A 20396-nucleotide genomic window follows, 5' to 3' on the forward strand; every position below is an offset into this window, starting at 1 on the left:
GAGCCTGGTCTGGTGCCATCTAGACCCTCGGTGTCCAGAAAAAGCGGCAGTCTAGAAAACACGTCCGGGGCTGCATGTGCATTCGCTGGACTGACCTCAGCCAGAGAAGCGCAAGCAGCTGGGGCGGGGGTCACGGGGTGTCCGCAGCTGGGGTCAGCCAGCCAGGCCTTGTCAGGCTCCCCGGGAACGAGCAGGAAGAAGGCAGACGCGCAGGTCCGAGGCAGGTACCAGGCAGTAGGGACGTAGGCACGGGACGGACGCCTGCAGTCTGTCTGCAGCTGGGGCCCCCGGGAGACGGTGACCCGCAGGTTGAGCTGCTGCGGTCCTAGCACTCCGGGGGACCTCCAGGTGGCAGGAGGGAGGGGGGCTCAGAGTCGGGCTGAAAGCACGAGCTCCCCAGGCTGGACGGGGAGAAGGAGCCGGCTGGCACGTCGGCCGGGGTGGAGAGACAAGTGGGCACCAGACTCGGTCTGGGAGCCAGGTTGGGCGGGGGCCCTGGTCAGCTGAGGTCACCGCAGGAGGGCTGGGGCCAAAGGTTACGCTGGGAGGACGGGGTGGTGGGCACCACAGCGCGAGGGGGAGGAGGGGCCTCGGGCCCAGCCAGGTGCTGGGACGGGGAGATGCCGCTTCCGGTGTGGGTGCAGTGTGGGGCACCTCCGGGTCGGGGGTAGGTCGCCTCGCCAGGAGGAGTGTGGGACCCACTGCCTGGACAGCAGTTGTGGGACGCGAGTGTGTCAGTGAGGGTCGTTACCGCCACCATCTCCTGCGATGCCCACCTCCACGGGGAAACCGTGTCCCTTCTACGCCCTGGAAGCCTTAAATGGATTCCCCAGAATCACAAGCCGGCAAGTGGCAAAGCCAATTCAGTTGAGTCGTTCAGTTGTGTCTGACTCTTTGCGGCCCCATGGACTGCAGCACGCCAGATCTCCCTGTCTATCACCAACTCCTGGAGCTTGCTCAAACTCATGTCCATTGACTGGTGATGCCATCCAACCATCTCATCCTCTGTCGTCCCCTTCTCCTCCCGCCATCAATCTTTCCCAGCATCAGGGTCTTCTCCAGTGAGTCAGCTCTTCGCATCAGGTGGCCAAAGGATTGGAGTTTCAGCTTCAACATCAGTCAAGACTCTTCCAAATCTCCCAGCCCTGGGCTGTTTCCCAAACCTCAGGAGAGGCCGGTTTCCTCAGCAGAAAGAGCGGGAGCTGACGCCCGTGGGCGGGCGGGGAGGTGCTCAGCGGCTGCTGTAAACAGACTGAGTGCAAACGGCCAGGCCAACGGCGGCAGGCGGGGGGCGCACGGACCCCAGGGCAGAGCTGTCCAGGGGGCTCCGGGAGGGGAGGACCAGGTCTGGTGAGGGAGGGCAGACTCGGGTGGCGTCCCCCCAGAAGGAGCTGCCTGCCAGGAGGCTTACTCACAGAAGGCCCTGGAGAAGGACACGGAGATCCGGCTCAGGCTTCTGCATTCTGGACATTTCAAGTGAGCCAGTGTAGGTAGGAAGGGCAACTCGGGGACGACGCTGCCTTATTACTCGGGTGACAGAGAGAAGAAGCTGAATCTGCATGAACCAGGGCAGCCCCCTCGTTTCTCCTACTAACGCTGCAGCGCCCGAGACCAGACAGGGATGCCGGAGGCCAGACAAGAAGGCCAGGGAACACCTATCCAGAGACGCCGCTCTAAGCTTCCCGAGCCCAGGCCTTGCCCCCTGGCCTGCTTACAGTCAATGGAGGAAGCTGTCCCCCTCCACCCCTGCACAGAAATGGACCGGGAACCCAGCCCCGGGGTGGGTCGGCTCTTCCCGGGGGCCCTGCGTCCATGCGCGGCCAGGAACGAGGCAGGTGTGGAGGGACGCCTGCCCAGCGGACGTTGAACCGACAGGACGCTCCCCGGATGACCAGAGCCCAGGTGGACGTGGGGAGCGAACCCCCGGACCCGAGGGCCCCCACAGCTCGGGGGTGGGGGGCCGCCCAGACAGACAGAGCCCCCCAGCGTCTATACAGCAGATGAATTAAAGGCGGAGTGGCAGGGGGAGCAGGGAGACGCCCTTCCGATCTTTTTTAATTGTCTTGCTGTGATTGCCTATTTAAATCCACCTGGCAGGAAGCAGAATTAAAGCACTTGGCCCTCCTTAGGGGGCCCTGAGAGGAGGGGGGCTGAGAGCGGGGAGGGGGCGCTGGGGGACGCCCTGGAACAGGAAAACAACCAGAACAGAAGCTGGACTGAGCTGAGGGCCGGGCCAGCTGACCAGCAGGGACAGCGCCCCTGGCCAGCCTTCGAGGGGGCGGAAACTATGCTCAACGGATGCTCAAGTCAAACTCACTCAGTCGTGTCCAACTCTGCAACCCCATGGACTATACAGTCCATGAGATTCTCCAGGCCAGAATACTGGAGTGGGTAGCCTCGCCCTCCTCCAGGGAATCTTCCCAACCCAGGGATTGAGCCCAGGTCTCCCGCATTGCAGCCGGATTCTTTACCAGCTAAGCCCCCAGGGAAGCACTAACGCTCAAACTATGAGATAAAGTGTAACTCTATGAGGGTGCACAGGCCACTTCCTGTATCTGTGACACAGGCGTAGTAAGAGCATCTTCTGTCAAAGCTACTGTGACGCATGGTCACCCAGGCAAGCTGAGCTCCGGCCACTGGAGGGCTGTCACCATGATGACCGTCCTCTGTCTGTCCCCTGGAGGCCAAGCCTGGGCACCAGTACCCGCTGTGTGTTCACGGGCTGGTGAGAAAGAGCCAAAGATTCATTTATTCCACTGGAAGAGACATAAGGGCCACAGTGAGCTACTTAAGTCTCGGAGAGCTGTGGCCTCCTACAAGGAGAGCTGAGAGCCAGGCGCATGAGCAGACGACAGACAGACAGACAGCCACCTACCAAGCAGGACTGGGGGTCGGGGGCACCGTCACCCCTCACAGTTGCAGTTCTCACACGCGCTCGGGCTGACCGCCTCCAGACGCACCTGAACCGTGCATCCCTCAGAAGGTTCTGGTTTTCCGGTAGAGAGCAGGGGCTTGAGGAAATGAGGTGCAGGCCAAGACACTTGGGTGCTGGGGGGGTCTCTGTGCACCCAGCAATGGGGGAAGGGTCTGAGGGAAGGAACAGTCACATACAGCAGGGGGGGTCTTGGAGGGAAAGTCCTGGGACAAGTCTCCCCAGTTACTTAACCCCAGGGGGCAGGCGGTCTTGAGGGAGTCTTGGAGGAAGGTGCACTCCGGAACAGGGAACGTCTGAAACTCCTGAGGGGCCTTTCAGTATCGACGGCCTCCTTTCCCAAAGCCAGGGCTCCGTGCAGAGCTGGCGGCAATGGTCAGGATGACGGGGCCTGCACCCCAGTGGTAAGGGCTCCTACTTTGGACTGCTTTAGGTGGACATCTCATCTGGCATGCATGCTCTGTTGCTCAGTCATGCCCAGCTCTCTGCAATCCCATGGACTGTAGCCCGCCAGGCTCCTCAGTCCCTGAGATTCTCCAGGCAAGGGTACTGGAGTGGGTTGCCATGCCCTCCTCCAGGGGATCTTCCTGACCCAGGGATCAAGCCCTCACCTCCTGCATTGTACGCAGATTCTTTACCATCTGAGCCACCACAAATCAAGGCCCTGATGAAACACTAGCCCTAATCTCTCTGAGAAGTGAGGTGGCTATCATCTCCCCTTCTAAGTCATCCTTGCAGACAAGCCCCAGAATTAACCATCCCACAATTCTCTTTTCGGAGTCTACAACATAACAAGAAAAGCTCTTTTATCCTCTCTTTTTTTCTGGCTGCGCCCTGTGGCATGTGGCATCTTAGTTCCCTGACCAAGGATTGAACCTGTGTGCCCTGCAGTGGAAGTGCAGAGTCTTAACCACTCGACCTCTAGGGAAGTCCCTCACCCTTTTCTATTCTCAAAGCATAAGCAGTTTCTCCTCATTTATAAGAAGCTAACCTCAAGAATTAGTACATAAATAATAACACTAACCAGCCCTCATAGCTCAGTTGGTAAAGAATCTGCCTGCAATGCAGGAGACCCGGGTTCGATTTCTGGGTGGGGAAGATCCCCTGGAGGAGGACATGGCAAGCCACTGCGGTATTCTTACCTGGAGAATCTCATGGATGGAGGGCCAGTCCATGGGACTGCAAGAGTCAGACACAACTTGGCAACTAAACCACCATAACATTAACCAGGGAGATGATTCAGAAAAGCCTAAAGAGAAAGTCTTCCTAAGACCTGGGCCTCCTTCCATCCGTCTTGTCACTCGTCACCTTCCAAAGGGTAGACAGCTCATACAAGGGCCTGGCTTCCAGGAAACGGCGGGACGTGAGATTTCTTGGGGCAGGAAAGTGAAAGAGAATCACACGGAAACGAAGAGAAACGTCACTCTCTGCAGTCTGAGGGCCTCAATAAACCCTGATCGGCTGTCTGAGCATCACACAGGAAGGACCAGGTGGGGAGCCGGCCTGGGCTCACCCAGCAAATCTGTTTCCAGCCTAGGCGACGGATGGACCCTCTGAACCTCAGTCTGCTCAGCTGTAAACAGGGTGACGATGCAAAGCGGCCATCCACATCACAGGAAGAAGGAAGCATTTGCTAACACTGGCTGCCAGCCTCCTTCCTGCATCATTATTTGAAATCTCCAACCTAAAGTCCGTGCCCCAGCGGCTGTTAACCACCGCGACTCAGAACAGTCGCTTCCCGGCGGCCTCTCCCTGGCCACGTGTGTTCCACGGTGCTGGTCTGTCCACAAGACAGGCCCCCCCGAAGCCTGGCTGTTTACAGCCGCAAGGGCTGAATCACCAGCTTCCTGCACACCTTGTCCTCAGCTGGTGCTCTGGATTTCCTTCTTTAGGCAGAAATTCAAAACAAGAGGACCAGACGTGGAAGGTGCTTTCTGCACCGGTGCCCAGCCATCACCACGCTTCCTGGGGTCACACGGGGTCATTTGGGGGCAGTGCGTGGGCGTGGGGGAGAAAACACCTTGCATTCTAGAACCTGCTGCACATGTGACATTCTGGAGCTGCGACAGGTCAGCGTCACATGGTCTGCCCACCCCCACCCCCAGAAGGCACAGCCTCAGGAAGGAAAAGAGTCAGGAGGCCGGGAAGACTGCCTGACAGCTTCTCCCGTTTGATGGACTGCCATCTCTACGCTCAGATTCCATTCATTTTTCCTAAAAGGCCCCTGGCGATTACTGAAAAGCTAGCAGTCGCACTCCAAGTGGCTCAGAGTCCCGGCGCTGACATACTTACTGGCCGCGGGAGGCTCTCCAGGCCCTTCAGATGGCAGATCAGCATCTGGTCCCTCCTGAGTCCCTCGAGCAGGAGACCCTGCACCGTCCCCCTCTCCCGGGAGCAAGCTGGGCTGCTGGGCGGCGGGTGTCTCTCCTCGGGGGTCCTGGCCAGGCTCCGGGCTTCCGTTGGTCCCCGCTGCAGCGTCTGCAGCCCCCAGCTCCTCCGCAGCCCCATGACCACCAGGCTCCTGTGTCGCGTCTTGGGCATCTGCTGGGGGGCAGCTGCCCGTCGGGTTCCCAGGGCAGCGGTACTGAGGCACGACCCCGACGAACTTCAGGCCGCGACTCGCGGCCTCCTGGATCTGCGAGGCAAACCAAACCAAGGGAAACAGGTAAACTGGATGTTCTATCAGAGCAGGGGCATACGCGGCCCCTCAGGGAGGCCTCGGGGGTGTTTCCAGGTGTGTGTGTGTGTGTGTGGCTGCAGCACATGGAAAATGGGATCTTAGTTCTCTGACACTGAAGCAGAAACTCCAATCCTTTGGCCACCTGATGCGAAGAACTGACTCATTTGAAAAGACCCTGATGCTGGGAAGGACTGAAGGTAGGAGGAGAAGGGGACGACAGAAGAGATGGTTGGATGGCATCACTGACTCGACAGACATGGGTCTGAGTAAACTCCGGTAGTTGGTGATGGGCAGGGAGGCCTGGTGTGCTGCAGTCCATGGGGTCGCAAAGAGTCGGACACGACTGAGCGACTGAACTGAGTTCTCCAAGCAGGGATCAAACCCATGCCCAATTGCACTGAGTCTTAACCAATGGAGCACCGGGGAAGTCTGGATGTTCCTGTTTGAACGTGAAATCTCTCAAGCTGGCCAAGGCTCCACCTCCTCAAGGCGGTGTCCACACCCCAACTCTGGCCTGACTGGGGACAGACAGCATGGGACTTGTTTTCTTAAACTGTAAAAAAAATAAAGCATTTGACTGTGAAGGGCTGGGATGGCCTCTCTGTGAAACACTATGTTAGTCCCAATTAGTAATTTTTTTTTTTTCCTAAGAAGCTGAAAAAAGGTTCTATAAAGGATGAGCTGGAACAAAAAGAGGCTGAAAGAGGAAGCTCATTTTGGTAAGAGTTTATTTTTTTGTGTGATTTTTTTTTTTTCTGATGAATCACCTACTTCCTGCTAATCAGGCTACTGTATAACTCAATACATTTATATAACCACATACTAACTACCAGATGACATTTTATGACCCAAAGAGCTTCCTCTCTGAAACAACTGCTCTGGCAGAGAAGGGCAAAGGTGGCAGGAATCACCCACGTGCAAAAGCTGATGGCACTCCCCGAGAGAGGGGACCTCTGAGGACAGCAGCCCAGGGGGAAGCAAGGATGCCCGAAGGCCATGCCCAGGCCGTGGGCACTGCACAGGCTGACCCACGGCTCTCCATCCCCCATCCAGTCCAGGTAACAGGTGGCACCTTCTCACCTCTTGAGCCTCAAGACGGGGGACACATGACTACAAGAGTTTTGGGCCGCGTGAACCCTCCCCTCCCTAAAAAAGCAACCCCGTCCCCCCCACAGGCAACTGAATGTAACTGTCATAAGTGAAAGACAAACAGAAAGTCAAAGCTAAACAAAAGCAGAGCCGGCCAAAATTTGAAGACAGGCTCTAGGGCACTTGTTGGGCAAGGGTACTCAAGTCTCTTTACAAATGCAGCAGGAGGGGGAGACCTCGGAGCCCTGGGAGGCTCAGTCACCAACCCCCAAGTGGATGACCTCGGAAAGCCGGCAGGCGTCAGCAGCGACCCGCTCCTGTCTTTTGAGAAGGAATCAGAAACACTAGCACGAGCACCTCTCCAAAGGAGAAGCAAGCCTCAGTCGCCCTCTGCGGATGGCCCACCCGAACTTAAGGCAGAAGGTCGTTTTAGTTCAGCCCTGGCCGTTCTGGAACATGATCAGGAGCAGTGATACAAAAGTACAGCCCAGTTCAGTTCAGTTCAGTCGCTCAGTCGTGTCTGACTCTTTGCGACCCCATGGACTGCAGCACGCCAGGCCTCCCTGTCCATCACCAACTCCCGGAGTTTACTCAAACTCATGTCCATTGAGTCGGTGATGCCATCCAACCATCTCATCCTCTGTCATCCCCCTCTCCTCCTGCCCTCAATCTTTCCCAGCATCAGGGTCTTTTCAAATGAGTCAGTTCTTTGCATCAGGTGGCCAAAGGACTGGAGTTTCAGCTTCAGCATCAGTCCTTCCAAAGTCTAGCCTGTGCTAGATGTAATGATTACCAAGGATCTACTATGTGTCAAACCCTGCACCATGCATTTTATATCAACGGTTTGGCTTAATCCTCCAACAACCCTACATGATATCATGACCTTCATTTCAGATGAGGATACTGAAGCCCAGAGACATTAAAGTTATAAGGCGAGCTGTGGGCAGTCAGGTTTGGCTCAGGTCCAAGCTCATTCTCTTAAGTACAAGGCCAAGTGGACACATGTCAAAGCGTCAAGTTCTCGGATATGCACGTGCCCACACAAGTGCCCGCGGCTGGCGCAATTCACACTTCAAACGCTTTTTTAAAAAAACCTTGAAGTCATCATTTCCATTCTGAAAATTCATTTTTTTACCCTTTAATCTGTGATATCTACCTATTTTTAGAAACTGTGTAAGAAAATTTCTAAAAGAAGACATAGGTCACAAACTTTTTAAAAACAGAACAATGAGGAGGTAACTGTACCAAACAGCCTGAGGTTCAGGGAGGCTAAGCGCCGAGGTTCCTGGCAGCACAGGCAAAAGAGAAAAGCAGTGGATTAACTCATGGTCAATAAGAGAGAAGCGTAATTTGCTAGTGATTTGTCTAACATATAGTAGGTGATCAATAAGGATCTGTTGAATGAATGAGTGAATGAACACATTAAATACCGAGTGGATCTGTGTCTCTTCTTCCAGAACGACTCCTGGAAGGCAGGGATGGAGACCAATTTTTCAGCTCTAGAATCCAACAAACTAACAAACATTTATTAAGTTCCTACAGTGGCTCAAAGCAGCATCACACTTAGGTGCTCGGGCTACAAAATAGAGGAGTCTTAACTGTCAAAAGATTCAGTTGATTATGGTAAAAATATTTTAAAAATAATTATACTACTGTGGCACAATAATGTTTATGTTATGATGATAAAAAATAAAGATTCTAAACTTTTAAAACACAGCATTATGATAGCTTTATGTGTAATTTTTCAAAATTTATCTAACAAGCATACATATTACCTTTACAACTGAAAATAAGTACACATTTCAGAAAATTTTCATAGAGAAGCTAAGCACAGTAATGGATATAAAGGTATAGAAAGTGATTATTTCTGCCTGAAGGGGACACGGAGACCTTTCTCACAGAAGGTCAGGGCTATTACAAATGAAATAGGGTAACACAGCTGGAGGAGGCGAAGGCCATGGCAGAGCTGGAGTGTGTGAGCCTCTCCTGCAACACTCAGATTCAAATTTTCCCCCAAGTATCATGCTAAGCAAAACCTATTTGGGGACTCAACCTGCAGGAGGCTTTGAAGGATGAATAGGAGTTCACCAGACAGATCAAAGAAAGCAAGAGGGCAGTGCAGGTAAGATGGATCATCGTGGTCAAAGGCCTGATGGTGTGCAACAGTCTGGGTATTGAAGAAATTTCTAGAAATATTTCTGGAACATGACATGAGAAGCCAGGAGCACCCAGAAATGAGGCTGGACCAGAAATCACAAGGGCCATACCATGGATATCACCAAATAACAAGACAACAAAGGCTCAGACTTCACTCAGCAGCAACAGGTCCCTAACTTACCCAACACAGCAACTCTGAAGAGCAGATGGGGCCGGGGGTGGGGGTGGGGGTAGGGTGGGTAGTGTCCAAGGGCAAAGCTCAGATTTCTTTGAATGCTCACTTTTTACCTTAGACATTAATGAAAGTGTTGTATCCTACACCTGGCATTGTTTAATAATCAAAACTCTTAAAAAGATGCTCAGGGTAAATGGTAAAGACACTCCCTCTCCCCAAGGCAAACCTTCCAGGGAACGTGTATCTCAAGAATATGAAACATCCTTGTGCACACATCTTTGCAGTTCTGTTTATCTCCTTGGGGTGGATTCCTGAAAGTGGAACAGGTGGGCCAAGGGATATCAGCTCTTCAAAGGCTGGATGCAGGCTGCCAAATTGTTTCCCAGAAAGGGTGAGCAGTCTTTTTTAACCAGAAAACCCACATTTAGATTTTATAAAGATCAATATTTGGCCAGACCCTAGGGGCTGTGACACCTTTGATTTCTCTAGAGGTGTCAAACCAAACTCTGTTTGTTACTCATTCACTCATTCCTTCATTTATAACCTTCGTTAAGCAAGTCTCACAAACCTCAGAAAGGCAGGCATGAGACGGTGTTCATCAGGGTTCGCTTCTGACCACCAGCTCTCCTCACCCCCATGGGAACCTCCTCAGATTTAGGAGATACTCACTCAGATTTAGCCACTAGTCATGTGTTCATTACTCCCAAGTTTGGACTCCCCATCCCTACCTTTGCTCTGGGGCTCAGACCTCCATGGCTAATGATCACAGCTGATGGGTCCACCATGGGTCTCAAACTGGGGTCAAGGTGCCTCTTCTTCCGCTCCTTCCTTTCTGTAACCCATGTATCCACTCACCATGTCCTGCCGAACCATCCTGCAATGTTTCTGGAGTCCCACCCCCATCCTCCAGACATCCAGGTCACTTTACTTTCAGGGACTCGCTAGGTGCTACTGGACACCACCATGACGTCAAGCTATGGCAGGTCTTCAAGAGCATGGAATCGAATCCATACAGAAGATCAAACCCTGAATATTCAAGCCACCTTGGGGAAGGAGTTCCCCACAGACTGTCACACACAAGCCCAAGTAATTTCTCTAACAACTGCAATTAGATCATGGCAAAGCCTGGATCCGACTCTGAGTATCTTAATGCACATCAGTGCTCCTAAATGACAGCACTCCTTCACATTATACAACCCAAACTGTCCCAAGATGCCCACTCAATACAAGATTTAACTGAAATACACCCTCATCCACCTTTTTATCACATTGGCTGCATTTAAGAACAATCTCACCCTCAACACTTATAAGAGTAACAACTGCTGGTTTAAGCACCAAAAATTAAACAAGAGGGTTTTCAACTGACCCAAGACTTCGTTCAACTCTGATGAGTAAGAACAAATGGCAATAATTACATTCTCCTGACGTAAAACCAGACATAATAATGTGAAAAAGGTTTCTTATTTCTTTGGTTTCTTTTTTCTATTGAAAAAAATTTGTTTCTATAAAAAGTCTCAATGCATCAGAAAATGATGTCATCTTTGGTTATATATTTCAAGAATCATTTTTATTAAAAGTAACACCATGATGTTGGGATAGTCCCTGAAAATCTAGGACATACTGTCTGTTATTCTACTTTCAAAATGAATGCCATGCAGCTGCTGCTGAGTGTAAATACATACTATCTTGTCTTAAACACACACTTGTTTAGAGTACATTTAGCAATGAGGATAAAACCAGTAAGGGGGAAATGGGGTCCTGATTGGGTTTGGTAAAAATGGAAGCCATATGTAATAGAGGAAAGGCAGCAGAAAAGACTTCTGCTAACAGGTCAGCAGGACTTGAGTACCCACCGGCCACATGAGATGGCACAGGCAAAGGGCCAGAGACGGTCTAGGATCGTTCGGTCTGAATCTAATGAAGACGGTATCATGGTTCATTGTATGTGTCACCCTGCAAAAAACTACAGTGACTAACTGTCAACACTAGCCCAGATACCGCTATAAAGATACTTTTAGATGCAGTTGACATCTACAGTCCACTGGCTTTCAGTAAAGCAAGTCACCCTCTCTAACGGGGACAGGCCTCTGGCAATCAGGTGAAGGCCTTAAAAGCGAAGAGCAAGGTTTTCCAAAGAAGAAGTGTTGGAGCCAGTGAGAGAAACCCCACCCGTGACAAGGTCTGGATTCAAGGAATTGGCACGCAAAGGCGTCCGGTCCTCCGAGGGTTTCTCGGGATCCCCCCACCATCTACTCCCAGGTCTTCGTCCTTTCTTCTTCTGATGCTTGGCGTTCTTCTATATTCCCTAAAAACTATTCTGACTCTTACCTAAAATCCCTCCTTGAAACCTTAGCATGGCAGCAACACAGCCCCTGGGGGCACATGGGTCCCAATAAACAGGCCTATCTATCCCATAAGCAAAAGTAGATAGAGTTCATTATGAGATTGAGAAGATTCCTTAGGGTGTGATCAGAATGGAATTATGAGACCTCTGACCCTCTTAGGATTACATACCAGAGCTAAGACCTTGGGGGCTGAGCTTCCCAAGATAAGGTTTGTAGATGGCTTTTCACAGTTGACTAGCTGCTGCCATTGAATTGTTTAAAAGTTATGTGTAGGTATGTTTAAAAGTTATGTTCTGGAAAGTTATTTATGATGTAACCCATGATTATGCACCTGGTACAATCTTATCATTCCTCCCTCCTTAAACCTCTTTAAAGGATTATTGGTTTTAGGGTATATAAGCACTGATGTAAAAGAATAAAGTAGTCTTGATCCTGCACTCAACCAAGACTCGCTTTCTTTTCTTCGCCGACACTGCTCATCTGAAGGGAACCCCTGGACTCCGCCGGGGCTGGACCCTGGCAAAGAAGGAATTCTGCCTCCAGACAACCTGCCCGAGTTTTCGGCCTTCAGAGTTGAGACTGTGACATCACTCTTACCCAAAACCTCTAGTCTACCACATGGCCCTGGAGGTTTGGGACTGCCCAGCTCCCACAGTCACTTGGGCCAGTAATGAAAGTCAATCTCAATCTCAGTCTCCTACTACAGACAGACAGACAGACAGATAACACTATGAGCTGTTTCTCTGGAGAAACGTCACACAGGAGAAGGGCAGATGAAGCGAATGAGGGGGAAGAGGACTGCAGCAGCAGGTTGATGCTGCAACCTAAATAGACCGAGCAGAAAAGGAAGGGCTTCTTAAGAGGTCCCCAAAGGCAGGGAGAGAAGTGGGCCCCGAACAGGAGCAAAGAAAAGGATTCAGTCTGGTGATGATCAAAGGTCCCAGAGGACAGGCTGAGGTGCACAAGAAGGTGGACCCCACTTACTCTTGCCCATGTGAAAGAAGTCTCCTGGCCATATTTGACGGTAAAGGAATTCAATCTTTAACTGGCAGATTTAATGTCTATACACAATTTGTAACTTTCAGATGAACTGAGTGGAATCCCTATAACTAACATGCTAACTAAGGCTGGGAATCAGAAACGTACTGACTTTTTGAAAATACAAAGATGCGTCATCCAATATGATAGTAGCCACTAGCCAAGTGTGACTATTAATATTTAAATTTAAATTACTTCAAATAAAATAAAATTAAAAATTCAATTCCTCAGTCACACCAGCCACATTTCAAGGGTTTGACGGCCCCGGTGGCTGGCGACTGCCCTTCTGAATGCAAATATAGAACATCTGGTGCAAATACAGAATACTTCCATCATCACAGAGAGTTCTACTGGACACTGCCCATACAGAGCATAATAAACCATATAAAATGCAAGGCAACAGAAACAGGGTTTTCAACAGTGCCTGCACAGGCATATATATAACACAGGGTAAAGACCAAGACTCACACATCCCAAATGGACCCTAAACTGGACCACTGACCACTCTGACCCCCCTCTGTAACTCAGCGGCCAACATTCTGTGAGAGCTGACATTTTTAAAGTCTCTGGGGACCCGTGACATACAAAGGGGACCTACAAACAGAGGCATGAACCATATGTCAAGAGCAGACACAAAAATGCCGTTCTGGTTGCACAGTTACACGTGAGTCTTTACGGTGAATATTTTATCACATGCACACACACACACACACACACACACACACACACACATAGCCCTTCTCATCTTCTGTCGCCTGAGCTCTGGTACAGCTTTCAGAAAATGGAGGTTCAAAAATAACACAGGCTTTAGCTTAAGTCTGAAGCGGTCCTTAGTTCTGACGTGTTAACACGTAGCTTCAGGAACTGAAACTTTTACCAAGTGCTGCTGTGTATTCAGCTCTGTTATGAGACCACACAGAAAGATCGCACAGCCCTTCTGGGGTTGTGGTTTTCTCTTTCAATGACTGAGAGGTCTCAGAATGAGCCTGAGATGAGGAGTCTGAGGCTTAAAGCTCTGGACTCAGCCCTGCCACTCCCTTGGCTATGTCACTGGTCGACCCAGTTGATTTATCTGAGCCTCAGTTTCCTAATCTGTAAAATGGGGATAATGCTAAGGATTAATTCACTCACTAATTACTTACTCAGTATCTTACTGAGTAAGATATTACTTATTCAGTTACTTACTATGTGCTGAGCACGAGGTCCTGGGGAAGCAAACAGGCACGATCCTTGACCTCCTGGATTCAATAATTTTTGGTCTCAGTCTAGGGGCAACTCAGAGACTCTGAAGAGTCCATCTGATCTCCTTCTCAACCTGCCTGCGCTTAGTCTGAAGGACTACTGCTTCCTAACTCTTAAGTCCCTGGCAGGGCTGCAGTTGGGAGAAGAGGTTTGATTCTCCTCAGCTACTAGCAGTGACCTGGTGGGACACTTGAGAAATGATGGAATAACCTAGAAAACCGTAAACTCCCTTAAAGACAAAAGGAAGAGATAAGAGTCCAGCGCTGGGACAGAAGCAGAGAAAAGATTCATCCTCTGGTGGCACTGTTCAGGGCAAGTATTTCTGACAAAAGGAGTTTTATTGGCCTTCATTATCTTTATTAACTGGCTGGGTGCTTTCACTTACATTGTGCCTATCCTTTCACTGTTCACTGAAAATGTCATTCCTGGGAAATCAGTAGACCCAAGAGGGAGTATGCTGTTAAGCTCTCAACTCTCAAAAATCTTCAACTAGCTCTTTTTAAGAAAATTATTTATTTACTTATTTGGCTGTGCTGGGTCTTAGTTGCAGCATGTGGGATATAGTTCCCTGACTGAGGATCAAACCTGGGCCCCCTGTACTGGGACTGTGGAGTCTTAGCCACTGGACCACCAGGGAAGTCTCTTTAACTAGCTCTAAATGCCCTGTGAAAACCAACCCACCAGAAGATCCCAACCTGACGTCAAAAGTCTAAATCAGAGATGGAAAGGGACCAAGGAAAGGCCTATCTCTGGGGAAGGATCTAACAGTGACCCAAGTGGCCAGCAGGGTACAGCCAGAGTAGAATCTTAGGACCAGCATGTCCACCACCGTCAGGAAAACGGTTGCAGGTTTTCTCCCTACATCTTTTAAAAAAAATTGTTAGCATTCTTCTTCTTTCTCTTGTAGGACCAATTTTCTCCATGGGGCAGAAAATATGGCCACTCCCAACTTCTGAGGTTCTCTGCTCGTGCCTTAGCCATTGGAGATAGACTATCTAAATGTCCTGGGTCCACACAAGTAAAAGAGCTCAGGAAAGGGCTCTGATTGTCTCAGCTTGGGTCAGGTGTTCATTTCGGGGCCAATCAGCTCTGGCCAGCGTTAGGGTGGCTCCTGCAGAAATCACACAGCTGGACTGTGGGAATAAAGCCGCTTTCAGAAGAAAAGGAATCTCAGGGCAGAAAAAATAGGCAATGTCTGTCATGTAGATACATCATCTCATGGGAAATAAAATTTGAAATTTGTTCAGTACCCACCATTACTTCATGGCAAATAGATGGGGAAAGAGTGGAAACAGTGACAGACTTTATTTTTTTGGGCTCCAAATCACTGCAGATGGTGATTGCGGCCATGAAATTAAAAGACGCTTACTCCTTGGAAGGAAAGTTATGACCAACCTAGACAGTATATTAAAAAGCAGAGACATTACTTTGTCAACAAAGGTTCATAGTCAAGGCTATGATTTTTCCAGTGGTCATGTATGGATGTGAGAGTTGGACTGTGAAGAAAGCTGAGCGCTGAAGAACTGATGCTTTTGAACTGTGATGTTGGAGAAGACTCTTGAGAGTCTCTTGGATTGCAAGGAGATCCAACCAGTCCATTCTAAAGGAGATCAGTCCTGGGTGTTCATTGGAAGGAGTGATGCTGAAACTGAAACTCCAATCCTTTGTCCACCTGATGTGAAGAACTGACTCCTTGGAAAAGACCCTGATGCTGGGAAGGATTGAGGGCAGGAGTGGGGTGGGAAGGTCCCAGAGGGAGTGGAAATGTGTGCGTGTGTGCTGTCGCTTCACTCGTGTCCGACTCTGTAATCCCATGCACTGTAGCCATCAGGCTCTTCTGTCCATGGGATTCTCCAATCAAGAATATTGGAGCGGGTTGCCATGCCATCCTCCATCTTCCTGACCCAGGGATCAAACCTGAGTCTCCTGCATTACCGGTGGATTCTTTACCACTGAGTCCCCAAGGAAGCCCTATATATACTAACACAACATTGTAAAGCAATTGTACTACAATAAAATTTTTTAAAAAACAGATTTAAAAAAAAATATTCTCATGTTACAGATTAGGAAACAGACACAGACAGGCTTCCCAGTTTGCCGAAGGGCACACAGCTAGAAAATCTCAGGGAGGATTCAAACCTAGTGAACCTGGCTTCAGGCTCCATATTCCCACCTCTTACACTGCTCAGCAAGTGTCTGCAATGGAACATCCTACCCTTTAAGCCATATTGTGAAAATCAGGGCTAGCTCTTCAAGAGTACTGAGTCTCTAGAGTCTGGGTTTTTACTCTGTAGGTGATGAGATGCCATCACCGTTTCTGGCCCAGGGACGTAATCAGGCCTTTCCCAAGGAGGACCGATGTTTCCGCAGGATGTGGTATGGATGGGGAGAGGGCTGGGGGGGAGAGGCAGAGATAGGGATGGGGCCCAGCAGTCACTGCAGAGCTCATGGGAGAGGTCAGAAGAGACTACACTTGCCGTGGGAAAGGACGGACAAGGGAGATGGAGACCCAGAGCAGAGATGGCAGTACTGACTACGAGGTGACATACCACGAGACGCGATGGGATGCGATGTGTCAAATCATTGGTGACCTACTGTCCAAACTTTTGAACAGTCTGACACTTTTGAAAGCAAAAGGTATGCTGTGACAAGAGGCATGAGCCTGAACTGTCCGAGCAAACCCAGACAGACACAGGGTCACCTGTGTCTCAGTAATTCTCATCAAGGTTAAAAACAAACAAACAAAAAAAGCCTCCGAGCTGGGCATTCCACTGGGCCTTCTTTCCCCAGGCACTACCCAAGATAAGATAGTGCATTTCCAGAAAAGCAAAGAAAGAACCAGCTGGAATCTAGAATCCTGGATCAGCTGACACTGACAACCCCAACTTTATTCTTTGGTAACAGCAGTGACCCTGGAATTATTAGCTTAGGACAAAGAACCTCAAGGGCTTATCAACCCTCCTGGGAATGTTCTGGAAAACCAGTTTGAGAGTCTTCATGGAACTCAAATCTCAGCACCACAGCTAAGCAAGTAAGGCCAAAGAACCTGAGTCTAAAGACGTTTAACCAGGAGCAGATGTTTTCCTTCATCCTACGCTGCTGTTTTAACATCCAGAATTCGTGACTTTTCCCCACCATTCCCTGATTTACACAGGCTTACAAAGCATTCATGAAGGGCCCTTGAACAAAATATTGAGATGGTGTGGTTGGACCAATGCTGTCCCAGTTTTAACCCTTGGTTAAAAACCCTTTTCGGTCCCCATGACTCCAGACCAACAAGAATATAACTCAGTCTGAATGGCATTTGAAACTCCCATGGTTAACAGAACAGTGAAACTAAGTACTTGGGGATGGTTTTCATTACAATGCTAAAGAAATGAATGTTTTGTTGTTCTTTTTGTAAATACCCTGAAGAACCCTGGGATGGCTTTTCTAGAAGATGAAAATGATCTGAGAGTTTCAGATCTCATGAAGATATGTGATCTCTTTGAGTAACAAATAGGGTTTTTTTTTTTAAGGGGCTGATTTTCCATTTACAACTGTTGAGGATTACACTTAAAGATGATTTCCAACACCCAATAACCTTCATATTCAACACTCAACTCCTTATTTCCACTTCCTGCCTTCATATTTTTTAATTCTATGAGCCCTAAATGATCTCAAAGTTCTCTCCTAGTAGAATGAACTGTAAATGAACACAGATGTCTGAGTTCACATCTGTGGCAGGCTATATGTTTCAAAGATATCTCTCACCCTTCCATGACCTGCTAGAACCTTGTCACTCCCCCGTCAAGAGGCAGACTCTATCTCCATCTCCTTGGACCAGTATGGCTCTCCACCAGTGAGTAAAGTTAAAAGGACGCTATGTGACTTTTGAGGCCTGGTCATAAAGTTTCCAAGAACTTCCACCTTGTTTTTTGGGAAGAACTCAGCCATATGCTTTGAGGAATCCCAAGTCGTCTATGGAGAGGCCTGTAGCCTAGCAACTACTTGCCAATGGTGTGAGTGCGCCATCTTGAAAGTGGATTCCCCAGTCACTGACCCGTGGGTACCACGTGGAGCAGAGATTAGCAGCCTTGCCAACTCCTGCCCAAGGTGCACATTTGTGAGCAAAATGAATGAATGTGGCTGTACGCCACTAGGTTTTGAGGTGGTGGTTACACAGCAATAGACATCCTCTTAAAATACAGTAATCCTCACTAATTCATACCCACGGGAGGACAGCAGACTGCAGTAATTTCTTAAAGTAAAATCCACAGTCCTTTATAAAGCAGGCGGTTAGGAGCATTTGCAAACATGCAGAAATGTAAACAAGGATAACACAAAGTCTTCCAAGGCGTGGGCCTCCAGGGATTCGCTTTAATAAAGAGGTAAGAGCCGTCTGTAATTAGCCTCTCCGTTTGTGATGATCCATCTGAACGGCTGGCACAAGCAGGTCGGGGGTTGGGGGCAGGCGGGGGGGTGGGGAGGCAAGCGTGGCCCCTGCAGCGCGCCTTACATTATTAACCGGCTGAGCAAAACTGCAGGCATAGGGAGGCCTGGTTCTTGTTTATTACAAGATACAAACGCGCAGCCCATGAATTAGTGATGATATTTCACTACTTAGGAACCACACAGAACGCTGCCCACATTCCCAGGCCCCATCAGACTCGGAAAAAGTCACAGGGAGACCCTGTGCTTGAGGCTTTGGAAAAAAATCCATCTGTATTCTTAAGGCATCCTAAAGAGACTTGTTCCTTGCCCTCTGGGGAGTGTTGCAGAAGTTGGAGTGGCAACTGCATCTTGCATTTAAAGCGCGAAGTCTTTGAAATGAAGTTTATATGCCAACTGAACAATGAAAAGTTCCATCAAAAGCTAACTTTACTTTTTACCAGCAATATATTTAAACACTTGCTTTTAATGCTTTTCCATCTCTTCAGGTATATTTCTTTTGACGTCTACTCCTTGTATCCACCATGTCCCAATCTTTCTCTCTTGGAAAGAGTTTTCTTCATAAAACTTGTTTTACCTCCTTCAGTTCAGTAACATCCTTATCACCCCACCAGTAACATGCTTACTATCCCCATCGATAACATGTACACTGCCACCAATAGTGCCCCTACTTAAAGGAAAAGTGTTACGTGTGTACATGGAACACAATCCAACCATTAAAAAGAACAAACCTGCCATTCGCAGCAACCTGGATGAACCTGGAGGGCATCACGCTAAGTGAAATAAGCCAGACAAAGAAAAGCAAATATCCCTGACATGTGCTATCTGAAAAAGTCAGACTCACAGAAACACAGAGTAGAATGCTGGTCACAAGGGACTGGGGAGGCGGGGAAGGGGAAACGTTTGTCTCCATTACATAGAGAAGAAAAACAAGAATCTGAGAAAATACTGTGTGCCACCAACATGTCCCTGATTCATTCAGCAACAGGTTTGCTTTACTGGAGTCGGGAGAAAATTCTGGAACCGGACTTTTAAGTTCCACATTTCTCCTAGAGGCAGCTCATCAGGTTCAGGAATTGGGTACTTAGCATGCAAAGTGCCTCCTCCTCCCCAAGCCAGCCTCAGCACCGCTGACGGGTCCTAAGGGGACCCAGCTCTCTGAGGGGGAATTTTCCCAAAGGCAGAGGAGGAGAAAAACGTACATGGGCTATAAACCTGTCACGCCGGCTCTCGAAGCCCTCCGAAAAGATTGCACACAATCTCGAGCAATAAAACAGAAACCTTCCAGCTGGGGGGAAAGAAATCACCTGCAGGGATAAAGTCCCAGCCCTTAGATGAGACGCCCCACCCTCCACGTGCCTCGAGGTTTGTCCAAATTCCCACACTTGTGATCCGTGCTGGATCGCACACAAATCCGGCAGACAGGAGGTCGTGCTGTGCAAGGCGGCTCGGCACCTCCCAGCAACCCAGATGGGGAAGTTCAGCCCGCCGGCGACCACGTGTGTCACTGACACTGCATGATCAGCGCTCACACCAGGGCCCCTCCCAGAAAACAGATTTTTTTGCATGCCACGCGTGTCACTTTAGAAACTTCTCTGGCAAGAACAGCTAATTCTGTATTTGTAAACAGGCCTGGCGGGAAGAAGGCCGGCACGTCACTGTAACCCTCCCAAGTCATTCTGAGGGAGGGCTGGCTCGACACGCTTCAAGCACCCACAAAACGAGGGACAGGAAGCCCAAAACACGCGCACGTTCATTTCCTCGGCGCCCTGCCTCACATCCGAAACCGCCTGCTCGAGCTCCTGCTTCGTCGCTCAGTCGTGTCCGACTCTTTGCGACTCAAGGACTGTAGCCCGCCAGGCTCCTCTGTCCATGGGAGTGTCCAGGCAAGAGTACTGGAGTGGGTTGCCATGACCTCCTCCAGGGGATCTTCCCAATCCCAGGATCGAACCTGCGTCTCCTGTGTTGCAGGCAGATTATTTACAACTGAGCCACCAAGAAAGCCCTGGAAAGCATCTCTTTATATACAATTCTAACACCTTTCAAAGCCTCGGGAATCCAAGGCTTTCACTCTGTCATTCCATAAATATACATTGAGCATCTATTCTATGACCTATACTCTTCACGGCATGGAAAAAAGAGAGACAGGAAGTAATACAATAATTCAGTAAAAATGGCAAAGTATCTTAGGAGGCGAAAGAGATACTACAGAAATAAAGTAGGATGAAGGGAATCCCTCCGGTGGGGCGGGAGGCGCTATGGTTCTCTTCTAACAGATGCACACTCGAAAGTGAAAGCGCAAGTCGC

At 49.5% G+C, this 20396-nt stretch overlaps 1 protein-coding gene across 2 annotated transcripts in view; it reads right to left on the reverse strand.

Moving 5' to 3' along the window:
* RFTN1 (raftlin, lipid raft linker 1) overlaps nt 1-20396 on the reverse strand; it is a 210648-nt gene that overhangs the window by 58857 nt on the left and 131395 nt on the right. For both annotated transcript variants that reach the window (XM_065943157.1, XM_065943156.1), the window contains exon 5: nt 5225-5567. In XM_065943157.1, the coding sequence (XP_065799229.1) occupies nt 5225-5567 (343 nt within the window). The remainder of the gene's footprint in view (nt 1-5224; nt 5568-20396) is intronic.

The sequence above is a fragment of the Muntiacus reevesi genome, chromosome 8, assembly GCF_963930625.1.
Source record: "Muntiacus reevesi chromosome 8, mMunRee1.1, whole genome shotgun sequence".
In the NCBI taxonomy this organism is placed as follows: domain Eukaryota; kingdom Metazoa; phylum Chordata; class Mammalia; order Artiodactyla; family Cervidae; genus Muntiacus; species Muntiacus reevesi.